At 52.2% G+C, this 24,067-nt stretch overlaps 1 protein-coding gene across 1 annotated transcript in view; it reads left to right on the forward strand.

Annotated features, from left to right (window-relative positions):
* Positions 1 to 2,326: 2,326 nt before the first annotated feature.
* The window catches only part of SLC6A17 (solute carrier family 6 member 17), a 31,984-nt gene continuing 10,243 nt past the window's right edge, over positions 2,327 to 24,067 (forward strand). Inside the window, exons 1-6 of the mRNA XM_074528384.1 lie at positions 2,327 to 2,766; positions 12,063 to 12,470; positions 17,654 to 17,811; positions 19,188 to 19,314; positions 21,015 to 21,196; positions 22,611 to 22,721. Of these exons, the coding sequence (XP_074384485.1) occupies positions 12,185 to 12,470; positions 17,654 to 17,811; positions 19,188 to 19,314; positions 21,015 to 21,196; positions 22,611 to 22,721 (864 nt within the window). The 5' untranslated portion in view covers positions 2,327 to 2,766; positions 12,063 to 12,184. The remainder of the gene's footprint in view (positions 2,767 to 12,062; positions 12,471 to 17,653; positions 17,812 to 19,187; positions 19,315 to 21,014; positions 21,197 to 22,610; positions 22,722 to 24,067) is intronic.

Consider the following 24,067-nt stretch of genomic DNA (forward strand, 5'->3'; position numbering starts at 1 on the left):
TTAACCAGGTCCAAAGTCCATCATCTGTCTTGTGTCCCCCAACATTCCAACAAGGGAGATAAGGAAAACTGCCCACTGGACAGAAGCCAAATGCCACCCAGATGGCAAATGGAATCCAATTTGCTTGGCAATCCAGGACAGGGGCTGGATCCACCACCCATCATTCCCTGGATCATGAGGAGATGTTGCCACACTGGGAGTGTGTTTTGATTTTTAAATCATGAGTGTGATGGGTTCATTCCCTTTGCAGGGCTGCTTTCCCCAGAGCCAGGCTGGGAGAGGCACAGTTAATGGAGTGTGGCTTGTTCCTCCCAGGGAGAGGCAGAGTTATGGCCATTGCTGCTGGCCCAGCTCCCAAGCACCTGGGAGAATTGATCCTTCTGTGCCTAATAGGCTGGAAAGGCCAGGAATGTGTATAAACACCGTGATCCAGGAGCTGAGGCAGCGTGGCTTGGGGCTGGAGGTTTGAATCTCTGGAGTTTGTCTCTTCCAAATGTGCTTTTCCTCCTATCAGGGTTTTTCTTGGTACCAGCATCATCAGCACCAGAAATACACTGGTTGGGAAATGCAGCCAGGCTCCATTGCTGAATGTGTATTTTCAGGAGCGGGAGACTTTTCCATGAGATATTGAACCAGAAATGAACTCTTCTGAATTTTTTTCCCCTGTTTTCCCTGCAGTGAACCAACCTAACAGCTCTGTGCTTTTCCTGATAAATCAGGTTAGAGGTTTTCTGAGGGCAGCACTGAATAAATGGAAAAGGCTGAGCCTTCCTGCTGTCCTGGGTTTGGCTCCCCACACCAAGCAGCCTGAGAAGCTGTGGGAAATTTGGCTTAAAAAGCTGGATTTGGGGTTTGCTTCCCCTCAAGAGCTGTTTGTGCTCCCCACACCAAGCAGATTCTAGAGCTGTGGGAAACTGGGCCTAAAAAAGTTGGATTTGGGGTTTGCTCACTCCCAAGAGCTGTTTGTGCAGAGCATTTCTGCCTTTTCCAGATGGAATGTGCTGCTATATCGCACATCCTGCTGGGAAGGAAAGGGAAGTGGTGTCCTGAAGGATTTTATTGTCTGTATTAAAGGTGAGTTAAAGGTGGAGCCCTCAGAGCAGCCCTGCAGGAGCTGAGGGGCCTACAAGGGAGCCAGAGGGGGACTGACCCCAGAAATTGGAGTGACAGGACAAGGGGGAATGGATTTGCACAATATGGTCAGATATTAGAAAAAATCCTACCCTGTGAGGGTGGGCAAGCCCTGCACAGGTGCCCAGAGCAGCTGTGGCTGCCCCTGGATCCCTGGAGATGTCCAAGGCCAGGCTGGACAGGGCTGGGACCTACCTGGGACAGTGAAGGTGTCCCCTATGGTGGGGTGGAATGATATGGGCTTGAAGGTCCCTTCCAAGCCAAACCATTCTATAATAAATACAAATTATAATATAAATACAAATATATTATAATATAAATGCAATATACTATTATATAAATAGAAATACATAAGTATTATAAATAAATATAAATTATAAATAAGAATAAATAGAAATTATTCTATAATAAACAAATATCTGCAATATCTCAGAGCTGGCTGGGCCCAGCTCAGCCCATCAGGCCAGGGCTGCTCCTGGGCTCCCCTGGCAGGGGAGCTGCTGTGCCCAGGGATGTGGTGTCCCCTGAGCCCAGGGCTGCCTCCGGCTCCCCGAGTGTCCCAGGGCTCAGCACCAGCCCTGAGCACCCTCACACTGAAGGGGCAGCTGAAGGATTCACACCTGAGTGAGGGGAGCAGAATTTGGGGCCTGGCCACTGCTCCTGCTCCCTCCTGTGTGGGCCCAGCCAAAGAAAATCCTCTGAAACACCAAATTATAAATGAGATATTAAATAACTCTTCCAAATAATGAAATATAGTGGGTTTAGATTAGATTAGATTGTAGGAAAAAGTCCTTCCCTGTGAGGGTGGGCAGGCCCTGGCACAGGGTGCCCAGAGCAGCTGTGGCTGCCCCTGGATCCATGGCAGTGCCCAAGGCCAGGCTGGACAGGGCTGGGAGCACCCTGGGACAGTGGAAGGTGTCCCTTCCCCTGGCAGGACTGGGATGAAGTGATCATCAAAGCTCTTTCCAATGCAAACCACACTACAAGTCTCTGACAATAAATCAGGGCAAAGGGGCTCCCAAACCCCCCAAACCCTCCCTCCCCCAGGGGAAGGAGCAGCCAGCAGGGCCATTTTAAAGGGATTTTCTTTTCCCCACAGCAAAACCAGACCCACCCCTTTGTGTCAGGACTCGACGCTACTTTTTTTCGCCTCCCTCGTTGCAGGGGGGGTGGCCGGGCACCCCAGCTTTGACGCGCAGCGCTGGTGACTCAAGCCTGCGTCAGGGGCTGCGTGTCCCTTCGCGCTGATTTTTTTTTATGATTTCTCTCTTATTTTAAATTTTCTATCCCGTTTCTCCGCCGATTTCACGGGAGCCGCTCGGAGTTGCCTCCCTCCGGCGGGGCCGGGCGAGCCCAGCGCGCATCCACCGGGCGGCGGCGGCGGGGCGGGCGGGGACCGTGAGCGGAGCGGAGCCGCCGGTGCCTCGGAGCATCCCCCAGGAGCCCTTCCCGAGCCCTGCCCGCCTTTCCCGGCCGCTTCCCCTCCCGTCTGCCCGGCTCCCTGCCACCTCCCTCCGCCCGTACTCTCCTCTGGTGATTTCTGCCGGCATTTTGCGCTGTTTCCTCCGGGATCGGGCGAATTTCTCCTGGATTCGGGTTGGTTTTATCCTCCCAAGGAGCCGCCGCAGCGCCGAGGTGAGGATGCTCCCCCCATCCCCGCCCTGCCCGCCCTGGTGCCCCTTCCCCAGCGGGAAAAAGATGCTCAGAGACGGGGTGAGGTTAATGGAGGGGACAGCCCAGCCTGGAGGCATCAGGCGTGGCCCTCGGGGTGGTGGCATCCAGGGCTGGGGGGACATTTGGGGGCACTCCAGGGGCTGGGGGGGCACGGCCGGGGGTGGCTCTGGGTGCCTGCCCGGCTCCTGCTGCTGGGGGGGCTCATCCCGTGTGAGGATGGGTGGAAATGCAGCCTCCAGGTTGACCTTGACGATAACATTGGGAGAGGAGAAAGCGTTGGGCTGCAATGAATATTTCAGCCGTGGTCCCTGGAGTGGTGGTGGTGGTGGGGCGGTTTGCCCCTTCTTTTATTTTTGTGCTGCACCTTGAGTGTTTGGTTTGAGGTAGAAAATGGGGTTTGGCGTCCTTTTCACCAGGAAATGGGAATTTCCTGGTGAAATTCCCAGGATTGGGTGTGGGGAGCTCTCTGTGCACGCTGGATAAACCCAAAGGTGTGTTTGTTGGGCTGGTCCAAATTTCCATCACTCTGGGAATGTGGGGCTCAAAGCAGCTGAGGAATCTGCTCCCAGCTCTTTGTAGAGGACCCAGAAGGTGAAATGCTGCTCCCTGGATCACGCCTTGTGTCTGAAGCACCTGAGCTTCCAATCCATCAGGAGCTGATGTAACTATTTCTGGTCTTGGGAGGAAAAAAACCTGGAGCAGGGCGGCAGCTGAGCTATTCTCGGCAGGGTGGAGAGTTCCTTGTGAATATTCCTCCAGAGGTGTCAGGACTAGGTCAAGGAACCTGGCTGGGACTGTGACTGCTCCAAGGGAAATAAAATGTGGGTCTGAGCTGTCCACTGGGAAGGAATGGAGATGGTTGAGCTGAAACCAGCAGGGATAAAAGGGTTCAGTTTAAATCTGGAGTGACTCCACTGCTGCTTGAGGCTTGCAGAGAAATCTGGAGTTCCACCAGAGCTGGAGTCACGAGGATCAGATTCACCCCAAATCAGATGCTGACCTGCCCACGTCCAGGTGAAATCACTGCCTTGGGAGGAGCAGCCCTGCTTTTACCCCATCCCGGGCTGGGTTTGGGTTTGTTTGTTTACAAACGTAGCAGCAGCTCCATGAATTACAACGGGGGAAAGCAGCACTCAGGGCGGGCTTTGGGTGCTGCCTTTTCGTTGCTTTTTAGGGTAAATCTCGGCTGGTTTGGGGCTCGTTCAGTAACCTTTGGCTGGAAGTGGCTGAGTTACAAAGGATCGCTGAGGTCTAAGTGGAAAACGATCATCTGGTGAATCAAACCAGCCCTGAAGGGATCATATGATGGTTGCCTTTGCTCTGGTGTCACGTTATTGCAGCTGTGTGTGTTTTCATGCTGCCGAATGAGACATGAAAGGAGCCCTGAGCCCACGAATCCACAGGCTCACAGAATGAGACATGAAAAGAGCCCTTAGTCCATGAACCCACGGGCTCACAGAATGTGGCATGAAAGGAGCCCTGAGCCCACGAACCCACGGGCTCACAGCTTCGTGACAAACCCGAGTACTGGGCTGCTTCTCTTGTGACCCATCAGCAAAACCCACCCGGAGGTTCTCTGGCACCTCCTGGTCACTGTCAGGTCCCAGCTGTGTCCCTCTGGGGTGGGACAGACCCACCTGGTAGAAATGCTAATTTTTAATTCACCCAATCTCATCCTGTGTCTTTTCCCGCCTCAGTTTCTCCTTTCTGGACCTGGGGATTCTCCTCCCATGCCCGTCTTGTGACCCATCAACAAAAACCCATCCGGAGGTTCCCTGGCGCCTCCTGGGGACAGGAATCGCTGTCAGGTCCCAGCCGTGTCCCTCTGGGGTGGGACAGACCCACCTGGTTGAAATGCTCATTTTTAATTCACCCAATCTCATCTTGTGGGTTTTCCTGCCTCAATTTCTCCTTTCTGGACCCGGGGCTGCTCCTCCTGTGATCCATCAGCAAAACCCATCTGGAGGTTCCTTGGCACCTCCTGGAGACAAAGAGTCACTGTCAAGTCACAGCCGTGTCCCTCAGAGGTGGGACAGACCCAGTGTGGTGGAGCAGGGACTGGTGCAGCCCCAGCCCAGATTTCTGGAGAGGAATTTGGGATATTTATAACATCTGGGCGCTCTCAGCCAGCGGGGTGGGTGTAAGACAGAAGCGGGGGCAGCTCTGATTCATCAGCTCTCCTGTGTCACGATGCTAAAGCGGGAAGGGAAGGACGAGGGGTGGCTCCAGCTTGGGGGGGAAATGTGAGAGGCTGGGCTGCCTTCAATCCCAGCCGGCCCTGGGACGCTTCCCGTGCTCTGTCACCTTCTGACACCGACCCCAGCTGCAGTTTGTGCCTCCCCGGGGGTGGATGTGAAGAGGGGACAGCCCTGGTGGCACTGTGTCACCCTGTGCCCTTTCCTGGTGGCACTGTGTCACCCTGTGTCCCTTCCACACACTAGCAGGGCTCATTTTAACGAGGGGACAATGGGAGCAGCCCTAATGAACCCAGATGGTAAAACCCATCTTCCAAGGAGCCACAGGCCAGGCAAGGAGGAGCAGATTTAAGATGGAGGTGTCTTGGACCAGTCTCTCTGGTGGAAAAGGGAGGTTTGAGTGGTGGAGGCTGTGGGAAAGTCCTCAGAGCAGGGCAGGGGTGGACAGAGCTGCAAAAACTCTGCCTTGGGCAGAAATCTCTCCTTGGGGCTTTGAAGAGAAGTTTGGATGTGCTGGGAGGGCCCTGCCCTTGGTTTCCTGTGGCTTGGAGGAGCAGGATGCTTCCCAAAGGACCAGCTCTGCCAGAGCCATCCCCATTCCAGCACAGAGGCTCCCCTGACCTCAGGGAGCAGCAGGAAGGGGCCTGGAGATGATTTTCTCATGCTTGGGATGAGCATCCAGGTCTTCTTCCCTTGGCTCTTGGCTGTGCAGCACAGAGGGACGACAGGAGGGATCCGTGGTCCTTCCTCCTCCTCTGCTCCTGGGTGACCTTGGATCTGTCCCTTCTCCTCCCTGGGCCAGGCTCCCCTCCTCACTGAGCAGCCTTGCCCTGGGTGCAGCATTTCCCTGGCTCTGTGTGTGTGTCAGGAGCTGCAAATTGATGCTCAGCTCTCCCAGCCCCGAGCTGAGAGTAGATTTCCACCTCCCGAAATCCCTCGGCTCCTCTGTCCCCACTCCTCCCTCCTTTCCCTGCTCTGTGACCTTGATGGGGTGAGCTGCACCTTCCCAGGCCTGCTGAGCTGGGTGCTGCACCAGGAACATCTCTGCCCTCTCCTTTAGGAGCTGTGGGGGATTTCTGTGCAAGCTGAAAGGGGAGAAGTGGTAATGGTTGGGCAGAGAGGGACCAGCAGAGTCCGCAGAGGATGAAATGCTCATTTTTAATTCACCCAATCTCATCTTGTGGCTTTTCCTGCCTCAGTTTCTCCTTTTTGAACCCAAAATGAGAGATAAATGTAGAATTTGGACACAGGAGCAGAGAGATTCCCCTGCACCCCATCATTTGGACCCAGATCACGTTTGCTGCTCTCCTTGGGCTCTGCTGTAAATCCCCATCTCCTCCCTGCCTTCTCCTGCTCTCCCAGGCCCAGCTGAAAGCTTTGCTGACACATTTCCAGCCTGTTACTGCTCCCCAGCTGCCTTCCCAAGAAAGCAAGGATGGGCAGAGCCAGGACACGTGGCCTGGAGCCTCCCTCCTCCCCTGGCCCTTGGTGAAGCTGCTGTCAGGGCTGGGGGTCTGGGGACTTTTCACTCACCCCAAAAAGCAGCATTTCCCCATGGCTGCTTTTGGGAATGTTGGGAGCCTCTGAGCAAGGGTTAAACCCCTAGGTGTGACAAGGTAGGAGGTTCCCTCCTCCCCTGACCCTTGGTGATGCTGCTGTCAGGGCTGGGGGTGTGAGGAGTTTTCATTCACCCCAAATAGCACCCAAAAATCAGATTTTCTCCACGGTTGCTTTTGGGATCAATGGGAAGCTCTGAGCAAGGATTAAACCCCTGGGTGTGACAAGGCAGGAGCTTTCCTTCTCTCCTAACCCTTAGTGATACTGGGGATGTGGGGAGTCTTCACTCACCCCAAATAGCAGCGTTTCCCCATGGCTGCTTTGGGGATTGTTGAGATCTTCTGAGCAAGGATTAAACCCCTGTGTGTGACAAGGCAGGATCTTCCCTCCTCACCTGACCCTTCGTGATGCCAGTGCCAGGGCTGGGGATATGGGGAATCTTCACTCACCCCAAATAGCACTGAAAAATCAGATTTTCTCCATGGCTGCTTTTGGGATCAATGGGAGCCTCTGAGCAAGGATTAAACCCCTGGGTGTGACAAGGCAGGAGCTTCTCCATCCCTGCCCTTCCCCTGGTGGGTTAAATCCAGTTTGTCCCATGGCAAACCATTCCCACGTGCCTTGGATCTGCTGCTGTGGTGGTTCCCACACCAGTCCAAAGGGATGCGGAGCTTGGGGTCACCCTGTGCCACCTGGGCATGGATGGGGACTCTCACTTTGTGCCAGCAGGAGCCCTGGACTCAGCCCAGGGCTCAGGGAATGGTGGAATGGTGCTCAGGGCTCAGGGAATGGTGTTTGCTGTCTGAGGAGTTCAATGTGAAGGTTTCCACTGGGACCAGGGAAGTGGACATCTCATTCAAGGACACAGCCAGGGACATGGAGCAGGATGAGGTGAGTTATTCCCTCCCCTTGTAATGCCTGCAGCACAAACTGGTCCTTTCCAGGGTCCTGCTGTGGGAAAAGCCACGTTCCCTCTCCAGCTGGGTGCCACCAGCACTGGTTTTACCTGGGCAAAGCTGTGGGTGCAAAGGCAGCCCTGGTCTGGCAGCACAAGTGAGGTTCTTGCAAACCATGGGCTCTCAAAGACCCTAATCTGTCTTCTAAAGAGAGAGAAAAAATGCACATTTAAGAAAATTAAGGTCATGGGGACTAAGTAAACAAGCTGAATCTCCATCTGTCAGTGACAAGGGTTTTCTATCTCGCTCCAGCCCGGAAAGCTCCTGCTCGTCAGCTGATCTGCCTTGTCTTTCTCACAGGGTGGTTGTTATTTTTGGCAGATGATTTTTTGATTAAATTCCCTTTTCCTACCAAAGGAATGTGCAGAAATACCTTTCTCAGATGGATTTGGGCTGTGCTTTTTCGTTTGAGGGTGCAGCCCTCGGGGCTGGTGCAAAAAGCTGGGGAAATGAGGAGGAAGAGCCCTGCTGACCTGGCTTTCCCTGGGCCCTGTTCCTGTCTGTGTGGGCTGGTGGCTTCGTGCAGGCTCTGCCTGGGCTCATCTCCCATTCCCAGCAGGGATGGGGATGGAGAAGGCTGGGTGTGCTCATGGAATCAGGAATGATCCTCTCTCCTCCAGCTGGGATCTCTGCCAGGATCTCAGGCTGGGGCTGAGCCATGGGGACCCAGCAGGAACTCCCCAAAGCAGCCATGGGGCACTGCCAGAGCCCTGCCAGGAGCAGGATCTGCATCTCTGATAAGGTTTTTCCCTCTAATTCAACTTGGGCATGGGCAGGAAGACTTGTACCTGTCCTTCACCCTCCTGCCAATGCTTAGAGGGGTCATCCCCATCCCATTAAAGCAGCCCTGCTGAGTCTCCAAATCCTTTGGGAATGTTGCTGGCTGGAGTGTCCTCCAAGGCTCTGAGAGCTTCTGAGGCTTTGTAGGGGCTGGAAGGACCCTGCTCTTTCAGGATCTGTGTCCTGGTGCCTCCCAGCCCTGAGAACAACTTGTGAGGACCTAAACCAAGGAGAGGAACAGGCTGAGATCCACAGGGATGCTGTGGGGCCTGTGCTGACCCCTGGCTCAGCACCCCCTACCCTGGAGCTGGCATCTCCCAGGGCTTGGGGTGTCCCCAAAAAGCTGTTTGGGTGCCCTCACTGTGGGTCATTGTACTCTGGCATCTTGGCCAGCACACCCTGGATCTTCTTGGCTGTCTCCCTAATCCTAAAGAGAAACTTTAGAGATCCTAAAGAGATATTTTAGGGGTCCTAAAGAGATATTTTAAGGATCCCAAAGAGAAACTTTAGGGATCCTAAAGAGATATTTAGGGGTCCTAAAGAGATACTTTAGAGATCCTGAAGAGAAACTTCAGGGATCCTGAAGAGAAACTTTAGGGATCCTAAAGAGATATTTTAGGGGTTCTAAAGAGATATTTTAGAGATCCTAGAGATACTTTAAGTATCCTAAAGAGATACTTTAGGGATCCTAAAGAGAAACTTTAGGTATTCTAAAGAGATACTTTAGGGATCCTAAAGAGATATTTTAGGGATCCTGAAGAGAAACATTAGAGATCCTAAAGAGAAACTTCAGAGAATCCTACAGAGAGACTTTAGAGATCCTAAAGAGATATTTTAGTGATACTAAAAAGATACTTTAGAGATTCTAAAGAGATATTTTAGGGATCCTAAAGAGAAACTTCAGAGAATCCTAAGAGCTACTTTAACGCCAAGCCCTCCTGGTGCTCTGCAGGAGCTGCTGAGCAGGCAGGGAGCAGCGAACAACCCGTGGGTGATTTATCCAGCTCTGCACAAACCCACACCGAGCCCGAGCCAGCTCTGGTGGGAATCCTGCCCTTGCCTGGCTGCCGGGTGGTGCCCTGGCCGTGCTCCGTGCCCATCCCCAGCCGGCTGAGGATGCTCCAGCCCCGGGCAGCCACGTGCCGGTAATTGCCACGATCGAGCAGCGAGCGGCTGCTGTGAATGAGCCCTCGTTAGGAAATTAAACATCTCTGGCCTGGCCTCGACAAAATAACTCAAGCGGCTTCTCCTGAGGAGCCGGATCCGGGAAAGATGTGGAGCCGAGATGGTTGCTTGGCAACGGATGCAGCCGACAGTTGAAAATAGATTTTATTTTTTTTTTCATACAGGAACAGGGCCTGGCAAAGGGGGAACTTCCGACAGGGGTGAGAAAACGCCGAGGTGAGGGTGGCTGAGGGGGAGGTTTCCTGCTCCTGGTGCTTGGCTGATGGGCTTTGCTGCCTGGGCTGAACCCACTGCCCTGAATAGGGATGGGATTGTGGGCTGAGCTGGATCAAAAATGTCCAAGAGGAAATGAAATAAACAGGGCAGGAGGCTTTTCCTCCTTTTAATGCCTTTGTTAAAAGTGATCAGCTCAAGGTTGGGAAGCTCGATGAGTCCACGGTTTCTCCGCTGCTGCTCCCAGGGTGACTCAGAGGAGGAGGAATGTGCAGCTTTATTCACTAAAGGGCAGAGCTGGGGGTCCCATCTTCATGAAAACAGTGGGGGTATACCCCGTGTTATGACTTTTGGGTTTTCCAGTCTCGAGGTCTTGGCTCCATCTGGGGTCTTGCTCAGGGCAAGGGGCAGCAAATGTTCTCAGCATCTCTGCAGGCTCAGCACTCTGTTCCTTATGTCCAGACATCACTCTTATCTCTTAATTCTGTGTTGGCTCATTGTTTTGGGGGTTTTTCAGTAAGTTTGGTGGGGTAGCTTCTCAAGGCATGCTGGTCCCGAGGTTATTTTGCATTCTCTCTGATATCCCCGCCTCTCACCCATCTGGGAGAAGAACCATCAACTTAGCCCCGGGCAGGGCCATACTGATAGAAAAGGAGCAATTAACGAAACAACCGGTGGTTACAATAATGAACAGGTAGAACTTCACCTTGGCAGCACTGGTTTCACTCTGCAACCCTTTTTTTCTCAAAAAGCATTGGCAGATTTTTACTTATAACAGGAGAGAAGAGCTGGGAATGGCTCTGGAAAAGCCTCCAGGGTGGGAGGAGGTGGTGCTGCTGCCCATCTGTGGTGGGTCAGGTCTGGGAGCAGGGCACCACCATGGCCCAGGCACCAGCCTGGTGTCCCCTGGGAGCAGAGATGGAGAGGACAGGAAAGAAGGAAGTCCATCTCTTCAGGAGGGTCCCTTTTCCAAGCTGGGGCATTTATTGTGGCAGTTCTGTGTTTTCTCCCCAGCTGATGTTGCACCATGGTCCAGTTTGGGTCCAGTCTCTGCCCCATCTGACCCCAGTGCTCCCAGTATGGAGAGGAAGGACATGCTGCTTTCCCAGTTTGGGGATGCCCAGCCCAGTGGAGCAGATTTCCACAATGAACCCAAGATTTTTGAGGCAGGGCGGAAATCTGCAGGGCTGGGCTGGGTTCTGGGCATCTCCTGAGGTTCTTCTGTGCAGGATTGCTCCTCCTCACCCACTCTGAAAGCTGGGGAAGTGAAGGTGCCAGGGTGGATGGCTTTGCCTTGGCTGCTGCTGTTTTTTGCAGCTGTTATCTGCTGTAAAGCTGCCTGGGGAGATTTAGCATCAGGCCCCAAGGCTTTTCAGTCACTCCTGATAACTTCCTGGGATGCAGAGACAGCCTGGGCATGTGTCACTGTGCCCTGAGTGCTCCCAAGCTGTCATGGAGTGAAGCTGGAGCTGTGCTGATGGTCAGGAGGGGAAGGAGCAGGACAGGCAGGGCAGAGCCTGGGTTTGGTGTCAGGCCTTGGGAGGTTCAGCTGCTGGGCTGGAGGTGTTAGAGGAGAGAAGAGGTGTCACAGGGATGTGACCTGTCATCACCTGTCACTGTGCCCTGGAGCACAGGGAAACTCCTCTCTCTGGGACACAGGAGGCTTTTCTCCATGGATGAGAGCAGCTGTGGCTGCCCCTGGATTCCTGCAAGTGTCCAAGGCCAGGCTGGACAGGGCTTGGAGCAGCCTGGGGCAGTGGAAGGTGTCCCTGGCCTATGGAAGATGTTCCTGGTCTATGGATGATGTCCCTGCCCATGGCAGGGGTGGGCTTGGATGAGTTTTAAGGTCCCTTCCCACCTAAACCATCCTGGCACTCTCTAATTCTCAACCAGAACATTGCTCCTGGTCTTGCTCTTTCCTGGGGCAGGAGACCCTCCAGGTTCAGGTGAATGTCCCAAGACACGAGGGGTGGACACCCTTGTCTCCTGGTGCTGCAGGGATGGACACCCTTCTCTCCTGGTTTTGCAGGGATGGATACTCGTCTCTCCTGGTGCTGCAGGTCCCAAATCACAGTGGTGGACACCCTTCTCTCCTGGTGCTGCAGGGATGGGCACCCTTCTCTTTAGGTGCTGCAGGTCCCACCAGCCCACAGGGGTGGACACCCTTCTCTACTGGTGCTGCAGGTCCCAAATTACTGGGGGATGGACACCTTTCTCTCCTGGTGCTCCAGGTCCCAATCACAGGGATGGACACCTTTCTCTCTGGGTCCTGCAGGGATGGAAATCCTTCTCTCCTGGTGCTGCCGGTCCCACCATCCCACTGCAGATAAGCCAAACCCAACTGACCCTGACTGATCCCTTCCCCACACAGGTCCTGCTGATGAAGAGGAGGTGAGCCCCGACCTGTAGCTCCCACTCTGTGCTGCTCCCTGCGGGACCTTCCTCCTCCTCCTCCTCCTCCTCCGTGCCCGATCCCGCCGCGGGGCCGCCCCGATGCCGAAGAACAGCAAGGTGACGCAGCGGGAGCACAGCAGCGAGCATGTCACTGAGTCGGTGGCCGACCTGCTGGCCCACCAGGAGCCCGTGGACTACAAACGCAGCGTCCTCAACGTGACAGGGGACACGTGGGACAAGCAGAAGGAGGGGGACGAGGACCTGGAGGCGGAGAACCGGCCGGCGTGGAACAGCAAGCTGCAGTACATCCTGGCGCAGATCGGCTACTCCGTGGGGCTGGGCAACGTCTGGCGCTTCCCCTACCTCTGCCAGAAGAATGGAGGAGGTGAGACATGGGCAGGGATGGGCTTGGGGTTTGAAATGGGGCAGGGATGGCCTCGGGTTTTGTGTTGCTGAAATGGCTCCTGAGGTATTAAAGCATCTTTTTCCCAACCCCACGACAGAAGAAGTCGAGATTCCTCGGCTCTGGTTTTCAGGGTTGTTTATTCTCTCTCTTATCTATTCCATTCTTTCTCTGAGATCCGTCCAGCAGGTTGGTTTGTGGCACAGTGACTGCCTCTGGGGTGGTTCTAGTTCTTTATACTGAGAACTACGTGTACTATATTTACAATAATGGGGAAGCGCAAACAACGTCTGCCCACCTCTGCCAGAAGAATGGAGGAGGTGAGAGATGGGGCAGGGATGAGTCTTGGGTTTGGTGTTGCTGAAATGGCTCCCGAGGAATTAGACTCTTTTTCCCAACCCCATGACAGAAGAAGTTGAGATTCCTCGGCTCTGGTTTTCAAGGTTGTTTATTTTTCCTTATCTATTCCATTCTTTCTCTGACCCGCTGAGGTCTGTCCAGCAGGTTTCCAAGAGCAGCCCAGAGGGTCAGGTCTCTCCCAGCTGTGCTAAGCCCCACCACCCTTCATGACACCAATGAGAGGGTGGGTTCCTCATCATTAATCCAAACCCAGTCCCATTGGAGAGAGCCAGGACAGTGCCCCTGTCCTCTCCATGCTCCCAGTGTTCCATCTTTTACCATTGCCCCAGCCCTGCAGCTGCCCTCAATAATTCAAGCATCTCCTGTGTCACATCAGGATGAGTCATTCATGAGTGCAGTCAGCACTCCCCTCCCTCCCAGGGCTGCTCAGCCCCATTCCCTTCCCTCCCCATCCGAGATGGAGCTGGCTGTGCCCAGCTCTTGCATCCCAGCACCTCCCAGAGCCCTGTTTCAGCTCCAGCTTAGCTCAGTTTTGTCTCAGCACAGCTCTTCATGGGTGTTCACCCCAAATTCAGAGCTGGGATAGGTCAGTACAGCCCTGCTGGCTTCATCACACAGCTGCCCACAGCTGGCCTCTGATTGCCAAGAAAGTTTTCCCCATTAAATGAGATTTAGAACAAGATTTCCCCATTTAATGATATTTAGAACCAGATTTCCCCACTAAATGAGATTTTAAAACCAGATTTAGAGCCAGAGGTTGGAGAACCAGCATCCTCCTTCTCTGCAAGGATTAACCCAGCTGTGCTTCAGTTTCCCCATGCCACAGCAATCTGTAATTAACCATAATTAGTGCACTCAGTGAAAAATCCTCAGCTTAGGCTGAGCTCTCTGCTGTCCTGGTTATTTGGAGGGTTTTTTGCTCAGCTGAGCAGTGCAGGGGTTTGGGTGTTGGGGAAGATGAAACAGGAAAGCCTTATAAATATGATTGCCTGGCAAAAGATTTTGAGAATATGGAAACTATAAGCCAGATTGAAATGAAAGCAAGCTTTGAGATCCCTCACTTACTGAACAACAGGAAAACAATGGTGTGCCCAGCTGAAGGTGATCCCCTTTTGATGGAACAACACCCTCTGCTTGCAGACAGGCCCAAGGGTCAGAGCAGACCCTGCCAGCTTGGCAGAAGGGCCCAAAGAGGAGTTTTAGACTTTAAAATGTAACTCAGTATGGTAACGTAATGATTCTTATAGGCTGTATGTAAATGCTATAGGATTTGTATCTTGTACTGGATTGGTTAGTGAGAATCAGAATATTCAGCACAGAAGAAGATTTATGGTATTGTAATGAGAACTTTGCACTCTTACCTCTTGTCTCTTAGCTCTTGCCTTTTACTCTCTTCTCTCCATTTATACTCTTACCCCCTCTTTTACTCTTTTACCCTTTTACTCTCTCACCCTCCCATCCTCTCTGCCCCTCTCTTCTCTCAGTCCTGCTCCAGCTGTGGCTGGCAGCTCCCAGCAGGGCCCTGCACCCAGGCCCTTTGCAATAACCCACAAGTTCCCAGCCCTGCCTGCAGAGATCTCTCGTTTCCATCCATCCCCACCGTCCTACCCCCGACGCTCTGACATTTGGGAGGGATGGACAGACAGACAGAGCTTTCCTGGCGCTCTGAGCAGCTCCAGGATGTGATGGCTGTGGCTGCTTTCCCTGCTGTTCTCCCAGCAGGTGTGTGCGGGGGAGAACAGCTCTGTGCTGCTGCCAGGATGGGCTGCAGCCAAATCCCCAGGACTCGGCGTGCCGGGAGCCAGCAGGGGCTGCCAGCTCTGCCCTGGTGCTGCACAGGCATGAGATGCTCACCTTTGCAGGCACCACGGCAAGGAAATCTCCAAATTTGCATCTGAATCTGTCTCACATCCACCTGTCTGTAGGGTGAGATAGCCAGGAGAGTGTTGCACAGATGGGATGCTCGTGGTCCTTCCTGAATTTCCCTGAGCTCCAGCTCTGCTCTCTGCCTCTCCTTTTACCCTCCTTCTACCCTCACCCTGGGCTGCTGCACCTCAATATTGCCAGCTGGGGTCTATGTGCAAATCACAAATGGAATGGCATTGCTAGGAATGTGCCTTGAGCGATTTTATTTTCCAGCATCAGTCTCATTACATGGTTATGACAATGGGAAGATGCCATCAGCTCACATCCCAGGCAGCAGATGAACAACTCAATGCTACAACTCACTTTAAAAGTTTTTTGACCAATCATACAAAGCAAAAGCACATTGAGAGTATTTATATCTGTATAATATATATTCTATATTGACAGTAGTTCTGTCCACCACTATAAGCACAGGTACCTTTGGTTAAAACAATGCTTGCTTATTTCAAATACAACACCTGCTTGTAACCCTTAAAAACAATGCACAAAGCTCCATTACTCCATTATTAAGCTTAGAACTTCCTAATATCTTGCTAGATAAACTTTTCTGTAGTTTAGGGAGTTATTCTAGACAAGCATTAATACACAGACCATTGTTCCATTTGTCCTTGCTTTTCTCCTTTTGAAATAATTTTTCTGCTGACCAATCTCATGGCTGCTGCTTAGCTCCAATCACAGTTCTGCTGTCTCTGAGGCCTTTTGCAGCTTTCCCAAAACCCTCTGATTTTATGGATTCCCACACTCAATTTCTCTCCCTGCCCCCATTTTTAACTCACCATCCCCATCCATGCTGCGGCTGATTCTCTTTTCAGAGTCCCTGCTTGGAGCAGCACCCCCTGCCCAGGTCCTGCCTGGCCTGGGGAGTGGAGTGTGACCGTGTTCACAGGAGTCTGAGGGTGAGGGAAGAGAGGAGGATCTGACTCCATGTTTCAGAAGGCTTGATTTATTATTTTATGATATATATTATATTAAAACTATACTAAAAGAATAGAATAAAGGATTTCATCAGAAGGCTGGCTAAGAATAGAAGGGAAAGAAAGAATGATAACAAAGTCTTGTGGCTCGGACTCTCTGTCCAAGCCAGCTGACTGTGATCGGCCATTAATTAGAAACAATCAACATGGGCCAATCACAGATGCACCTATTGCATTCCACAGCAGCAGATAACCATTGTTTACATTTTGTTCCTAAGGCCTCTCAGCTTCTGAGGAGGAAAAATCCTAAGGAAAGGATTTCTCATAAAAGATGTCTGTGACAGTGGTGGCTGTCACTGGAGTGTCAATCCAGGCGGGAATTTCGGTTGTCTTTGGACCTTCTGCTGCCCTGCAGGAGCCAGGCCCATTCTCCTGAGCCCATTCCTGAGCTGCTGGCAGGAGCTGGAGCTGTTCCTCAGGCAGGAGCTGCAGCGTGAGTCATCGCATCCCTTATGGTCATCGCTTCTGCTTCGGGAACCACCAGCTCCTCCAGCCCCAGCACTCACTCAGACAGACATTAACTGAGTTTTAATCTGAGTTGTTTCCACTCTTTGGCCATGCAGGGTGGAATGTGGCATGGGGATGCTGCTGCTGGGAATGTGGGATGTCCAGGGGGATGTGCTGGGACCGGGGCAACAGGACAGGAATGTGGCTATGTCCCCAGAGGGTCAGCTCATGGAGGTGGCTCCTTGCACATGGTGTCTTGGTTTGAAAAGTCAGGTGCCTGCTAAGGAAGGAAGGAGCCTCAACTGAAATGGAAAATGTAAACCCCCTCCTTCTGAATTGCTATAAATTTGAAATTAAGGGGCTCTCAGGCAAAAATATGGGAGCAGGAATAACAGTTCTTTACTAGGAAAATTAAAAATACAAAAGCAATAGTACAAACAAATAAAAAAAAAACCACTGCCAGAGTCAGACCATGCCCTGCCCCCTGTGTGTCAGGGGGTGTCCCAGCCCCATCCCATGGGGGCTCAGCCCTCCTGCAGTGCCAGCTGTGGCTCTGCTGCAGCAGGGATCCTGCACAAGGGGGGAGTTTTCCTCTGCAGCTCCAGGGCTGCTGCAGATGGGCCTGGGCTCCCTCTGGCCATGCAGGGCAGCAGAAAGCTGCTCCTCTGGCAATGCAGGGGGCAAAGGCTGCTGTGCTGTGCCAGGCTCAGATTGGATCCAGGTAGGAATGCTTGGCTCCTCCCCTGGGCGGAGCATCTCCCCATGGGATGGTGGGATTGGATCAGCCCTGCAGGGACACTCAGTGGCCATGGACAGCAGAGATCTCCTGGAGGGAGGGTTGGGTGTGGGAGAGATAAAGAAAAAACTGCCCAATGAACAGCAGAGATCTGCCCCAGCTCTGACTGACAGTGATAGAATTCACACATTGCCTTGCAATCCAGGACACATTGAGATTTATCTGTGTGGATTCAGGGAGTCCATGGGGACGTTGGGATCAATCCCATATGATCACACTGGCAGGGAATGCCACAGCCTTTGCTTCCACACCTGTTTGCTCCTCTCCACAGCTTCTCCTCTGGCCAAGCTCTGATCTCCATTCCTGGATCACAAAGCTATGGAAACCTTTAGGTTGGAAAAGCTCTTGAAGATCATTGAGTCCAAATATGAACCCAGCACAAGGCCACCACCAGCCCATATTCCCACCTGGCACACCCCCATGGTTTTTAAGCCCTTGCAGGGATGGGGATTCTCCTGCTGCCCTGCACAGCCTGTGCCAGTGCCTGACCATCCTTCCATGAAGAAATTTGTCCCCATATCCAATCTCAGCCTCCCATGGTACAACTTGAGGCTGTTTGCAAATGAACTGATGGACCAGGCAGAGCCTGCCCAGCTCTGCCCTGCTTGTCCATCTGTCCTCGGAGCAGGGAGATCAGGAATGACTTTTCTCTCCTCTTCCAGGTGCCTACCTGGTCCCTTACCTGGTCCTGCTCATCATCATCGGGCTGCCCCTGTTCTTCCTGGAGCTGGCCGTGGGGCAGAGGATCCGCCGGGGCAGCATCGGCGTCTGGAACTACATCTGCCCCCGCCTGGGGGGCATCGGCTACGCCAGCTGCCTGGTGAGCACAGCCTGGGGACCCTCCAGGGCCACCCTGGGACCCTCCAGCGCCACCCTGGGACACTCCAGCTTCACCTGGGGATGCTCCAGGCCCACCCCAGGGACCCTCCAGGGCCATCCCGGGGACTCTCCAGCCCCATGGGATTCTCCAGTGACACTCCTGGGACCCTCCAGTCCCACCCTGGGGACCCTCCAGCCCTGTGGACCCTCCAGCCCTGCCCCAGTGACCCTCCAGCCTTGGGGACCCTCCAGTCCCAGCCTCGGGACCCTCCAGTCCCAGCCTGGGGACCCTCCAGGGCCCCCTTCAGGACCCTCCAGGGCCACCCTGGAGTCTGCAGGGTGAGGCAAACCTCGAGGAGCCCCAGGGTGTAGGAATGTGCTCTCTGTTGACAGAGTGACAAAACTCTCCTCTGTCTCCTTAAAAAGGAAATAAGTCCAGAAGTTTCGCTCCTCAATTAGGTGAAAAGACACCTTATAGGATCTGGGGGACTTCACCTCAAACTTAAGGATAGCCAGTTGGACAGGAGCTAAAAAGTCTCACCTAATCAATTTACTAGAAAAAGAAGTGAACAAAGAAACAAATGCCTTTGGTGAGGTGTTTTACCAGGAGCAAGAACCTCTTGCACTAAGCTCAGTTTTTCTCTGTTTGCTATTTTGCCTTTTATTAAACCTTTTTGTTTCCAACACTGCAACAGAAGCCATCCTGCTGATTTTATGCCTCCAAAGGTAGCTGAGCTATCTTGGGTGAGTAATAGACCTCCAAGAGCTCATGAGACCTGGCTCAAAGAAGCTCCTGTAACACCAGGGGGAAGTTGGAGAGGTCAAGAGGTGTTTTTGCAGCTCCACCCATGGCTAGGGGCTTGTGACCGTGTTCACAGGAGTCTTAGGATGAGGGAAGAGATGAGGATCTGACTCCATGTTTCAGAAGGCTGATTTATTATTTTATTATATATATTATATTAAAACTATACCAAAGGAATAGAAGAAAAGGTTTCATCACAAGGCTAAGAATACTAACTAACACACTAAGCTAAGAATAGAATGGAATGATAACAAAGGTTTGTGGCTCAGACAGAGAGTCTGACCCAGCTGGGCTGTGATTGGCCATTAATTACAAACAACCACATGAGACCAATCACAGATGCACCTGTTGCATTCCACAGCAGCAGATAACCATTGGTTACATTTTGTTCCTGAGGCCTCCCAGCTTCTGAGGAGGAAAAATCCTAAGGAAAGGATTTTTCATAAAAGATGTCTGTGACAAGGGCTGGTTTGGGAATGCTCCCACCCCTGATCCCAGCAGCCCTAGAGGTGCCCTGGGCACATTTCACTGCCCTGTGGTTTGATGCCGTGTCCTCCTCCCTCCTTCCTCCCCAGGTCTGTTTTTTTGTTGGTCTCTATTACAACGTCATCATTGGCTGGAGCATCTTTTACTTCTTCAAGTCCTTCCAGTACCCCCTGCCCTGGAGCGAGTGCCCCATCGTGAGGAACGGCTCGGTGGCTGGTGAGGCACAGGGAATGGGCTGGGAGGGGGCAGGGACCAGGACAGGGGGGCTCTGGGACACTGGGGACATGCCACCAAGCCCAGCAGAACGTGGGGCCACAGGAGGCTGAGGTTCCTCTCTGCCACAGCTGCCCTGACCATGTGGAGAGCTTCCCCTTGGGCTGGATGAGTGTCTCCAGTGCTCTCTGTCCCCACTGATGGGATTTAATGCCACTTTGACAATCCAGAATCCCCACTGATGGGATTTGATGCCAGTGTGGGAATCCAGAATGGGATTTTGTGACTTTGGAAATCCAGAATCCCCACTGATGGAATTTGATGCCACTTTGGGAATCCAGAATGGGATTTGATACCAGTTTGGCAATCCAGAGTCCCCATTGATGGAGTTTGATGCCAGTTTGGGAATCCAGAATAGGATTTGATGCCACTGTGGCAATCCAGAGTCCCCACTGATGGGATTTGATGCCAGTTGGGGAATCCAGAGTCCCGAATCCCCACTAATGGGATTTGATACCCCTTTGTCAATGCAGAGTCCCCACTGATGGGATTTGATGCCAGTTTGGCAATTCAGAATGGGTTTTGATACCAGTTTGGGAATCCAGAGTCACTACTGATGGCATTTGATGCCACTTTGGGAATCCAGAGTCCCCACTGATGGCATTTGATACCAGTTTGGGAATCCAGAATCCCACATCCCCACTGATGGGATTTGATGCCAGTTTGGGAATTCAGAATTCCCCCTGTTGTGGTTTGATGCCAGCTGGGGATTCCAGAGTCTCCACTGATGGGATTTGATGCCAGTTTGGGAATTCAGAATCCCCCTGGTGTGGTTTGATGCCAGTTGGGGAATCCAGAGTCCCCAGTGATGGGATCTGATGCCAGTTTGGGTATCCAGAGTCTCCACTGAAGGGATTTCCAGGCTGCCTCTGTGCTTGAGGCCAGGATCTGACCCAGGACTGTGGAGGGAGGCAGTAAGAGTCAGTCAGGGGCTGCTCCACTGCCTGCCTGAGACATGGATGGAGCTAATGAGGTTTTATAACATCTGAGCATCAGCTTGGGACTCTCTGAGAGGTTTTATAGCAAATGAAAATGTCTCTCCCCGTATTTAACATCTCATTTTCACCTGGCAGTAGTTATATGTCCTGTTTCTTCCTTTCCCTGCTAAGAATGAGCCCCATAAATTTCTGCCCCTCAGTTTCCAGGGGTGTCTCCCTTCCCTGGCTGCCTACAGCAGGTCTCTGTAACCGTGTTCACAGGGTGTGAGGATGAGGGAAGAGATGAGGATCTGACTCCATGTTTCAGCAGGCTGATTTATTATTTTATGATATATATTACACTAAAACTATACTAAAAGAATAGAAGAAAGGATTTCATCAGAAGGCTAGCTAAGAATAGAATAGCAAAGAAGAATGATAACAAAGGTTTGTGGCTCGGACTCTCTGTCTGAGCCAGCTGGGCTGTGATTGGCCATTAATTAGAAACAATCAACATGGGCCAATCAAAGATGCACCTGTTGCATTCCACAGCAGCAGATAATCATTGTTTACATTTTGTTCCTGAGGCCTCACAGCTTCTCAGGATGAAAAATCCTAAAGAAAGGATTTTTCATAAAAGATGTCTGTGACAGGTCTCTGACATTTGATCAGCCCAGGAGACAGTGGATGCCTCTCCCCTCATGCTCTCCTGCCTCTCTCCTGCAGTTGTGGAGCCAGAATGTGAGAGGAGCTCAGCCACCACCTACTTCTGGTACCGGGAGACCCTGGACATCTCCAACTCCATCTCTGAGAGCGGGGGGCTCAACTGGAAGATGACCCTGTGTCTGCTGGTGGCCTGGAGCCTGGTTGGCTTGGCCATGATCAAAGGCATCCAGTCCTCAGGGAAGGTGGGTGTTGGTGGCCACCTGAGCCTGGCTGGGCTTTTTCTTGGGAGCAGGAACCTGCTGGACACGCTGTCCTGTGTCCCATTTCCAGAGGAATGCTGTGTCCCACACTGGGATGGTCACACTCACCCCATCGCTGGGGTCACCTCTGGAGGGATCCAGAATAAGATCAGAAGAGGGTTTAGGGAAGAGGTTTAATCCAACTGACACGTTCAGCCAGGCCTTGGTCACCAGCACAGAGAATCCCCCTGAGCTCCAGCACTTCACAGAATCACTTTGGTTGGAAAAGGACTTTGAGGTCATCAAGTCCAACCTGTGACCCAACACCACCCTGTTAGCCAGACCATGGCACTGAGAGCCACATCCAGCCTTTCATTAAACACCTCCTGGGATGGTGACTCCAGCAGCTCCCTGGCCAGCCCCTTGTGATGCCCATTCACTTGTTCTGTGAAGATCTTCTTCCTAATGCCCACCTAAAGCTCCCTTGGTGCAGCTTGAGGCTGTGTCCTCTTGTCTTGTCCTGGGAGCAGAGCCTGACCCCCTTGGCTGCATTCTCCTGTCAGGGAGCTGTAGATGATGGGGTCACCCCTGAGCCTCCTCTTCTCCAGGACAAACAACACTGCCAGAGTCAGAACCCAGCCTGACACCCTGTGGGTCAGGCTGCTGGCAGCAGTCCCATTGGAATTGTGGCTCAGCCCTCCTGCAGTGTCAGGGCTGGTTCTGCTGGAGCAGGGATCCTGGAGAAAGGTGCAGTCTCTGCCTCTGAAGATCCAGTGGAAGAAGAGGCAGCTGCTGTTCCTCTGGGCAATCCAGTGGAGAAGCTGTGCTGGTGTTCCAGAATCTCCAGATTATATCTGGGTAGGAATGCTTGGCTCCTCCCTCTGGGCTCCCATCTCTCAATGGGATGCTGTAGTTCTTATCAGCCATGCAGTGACATTCAATAGCTGTTATCAGCAGATGTCTCCTCCTGAGGGAGGAGTGATTGTGATCACTCAAAGAGAGAGAAGGAAAACTGCCCACTTGACAAAAGATAATCTGCCATACAGATGGTAACAGAATACATCTTGCATTGCAATCTGGAACAACAGGGGAAGAATCCCTGCCCTGCTCCTGCTGGCCGCACCATTCCTGAGCCAGGACAGGAGCCATTGGCCTCCTTGGCCACCAGAGCACTGCTTGCTCATGCCCAGCTGCTTTCCATCAGTGCCCCCAGGTCCCTTTCAGCCTGGCCACTGCCCAGCCACCTGCACCATCTTGCCCCAAGAGGTCCCACAGTTCACCCCTGGGGATCCAGCCCCGTCCTGGGGAGGGAAAAGCTCCCTTCTCCCCCCTGTGAGCTGTTCTTGGGCTGGGTGGGAGGGTGGCTGGGCCCAGGGGCAGGAATTGAGGCTGTGTGTGTTCATCCCTCCTGCTCCAGGTGATGTACTTCAGCTCCCTCTTCCCATACCTGGTGCTTGTTTGCTTCTTGGTGCGGGGGCTGCTGCTGCGTGGGGCAGTGGATGGGATCATGCACATGTTCACACCCAAGGTGAGAGTTCCAAGTTCTACTTTCCCTCCTGGCTGGTCATGCCCTATTTTCCCTAATTCTCTTATTATTCCCCTAATTCTCTTATTATTCCCCTTAATTTCCTCCCCACCCCAAAAATCAAAGTACCAGCCCCAAACTTGGGGACCCCGATAGATCATCGGGATGTGGAATGGCCCCCAAAATTCAGGATGGGGCCAGGACAGCCTGAGCCTCACAAACTCCATCCTCAGCTACCCAGATGCAATATTATATTTATTGCTTCTATTAAAATTTTCAAATATCAATATTTGAAAATTTTAATATATTTCCATATACATTCCCTTGGGCACCTCTGTGCCCCCCAATACATTTCTGGGGGGGGCAGAGGTACCTAGGGGAATGTATAAATACAAAGATTTAATGGAGAGATGCTGGCTGGCAGAAAAAACCTCTGCTGGTGGTATGCACTTATTAATTGAGCAGCTAATTAATTAATTAAGCAGAGATGTAGATGAATCAGCTCAGCTGGCGAGGCTGTTAGAAGACATTAATTATGGTTCCTTGATGAATGATGCTAGGAGGTCTCCAGGCTGCAGTTCTGGCTCCTGGGAGAGGGAGAACTTGACAGGGGGGGACCACAGCAGAAACTAAGAGGGTTTAACTCTTGTTTAAGCTTTGAAGGCCTTCAGTTTAGGTAATCCTAAGTTTCGTAGACAATGGTAAGGATTATAGGGGAGATAGGAAGGAGGATGATGGACATGGTGGTTAAGATAGCAATTATGATGCTGGTTGGTTTGCTGGTACGTCATTGTTTTATATGGTTTGTGGTGTGTGTCCTGACCTCTCTGTGCCTCAGTTTCCCTCTCTGTGTGAATGAGGAGTATCGCTGGCCAGGGATCTATGTACAAATCACAAACAGAACGGGATTGCTGTGGAACTGCCTTGAGCTGTTTTATTTTTCAGCATCAGTCTCATTACATGGTTATGACAATGTGAGCCACCAGCTCACATACCAGGCAGCAGACAAAGAACTTAATGTTACAACTCACTTTATGAGTTTTCTGACCAATCACACAAAGCAAAAGCACATTGACAGTATTTATATCTGTATGGTATATATTCTATATTGACAGTAGTTCTATCCACCACTATAAGCACACGTACCTTTGGCTAAAACAATGCTTGCTTATTTCAAATACTATACCTGCTTGTAAGCCTTAAAACATAATGCACAGAGCTCCATTATTAAGCTTCAAACTTCCTAATATCTTGCTAGATAAACTTTTCTGTAGCTTAGGGAGTTATTCTAGACAGGCGTTAATACACAGACCATTGTTCCATTTGTCCTTGCTTCTCTGCTTTTTAAA

The sequence above is a fragment of the Zonotrichia albicollis genome, chromosome 28 (assembly GCF_047830755.1).
Source record: "Zonotrichia albicollis isolate bZonAlb1 chromosome 28, bZonAlb1.hap1, whole genome shotgun sequence".
NCBI classification, from domain to species: domain Eukaryota; kingdom Metazoa; phylum Chordata; class Aves; order Passeriformes; family Passerellidae; genus Zonotrichia; species Zonotrichia albicollis.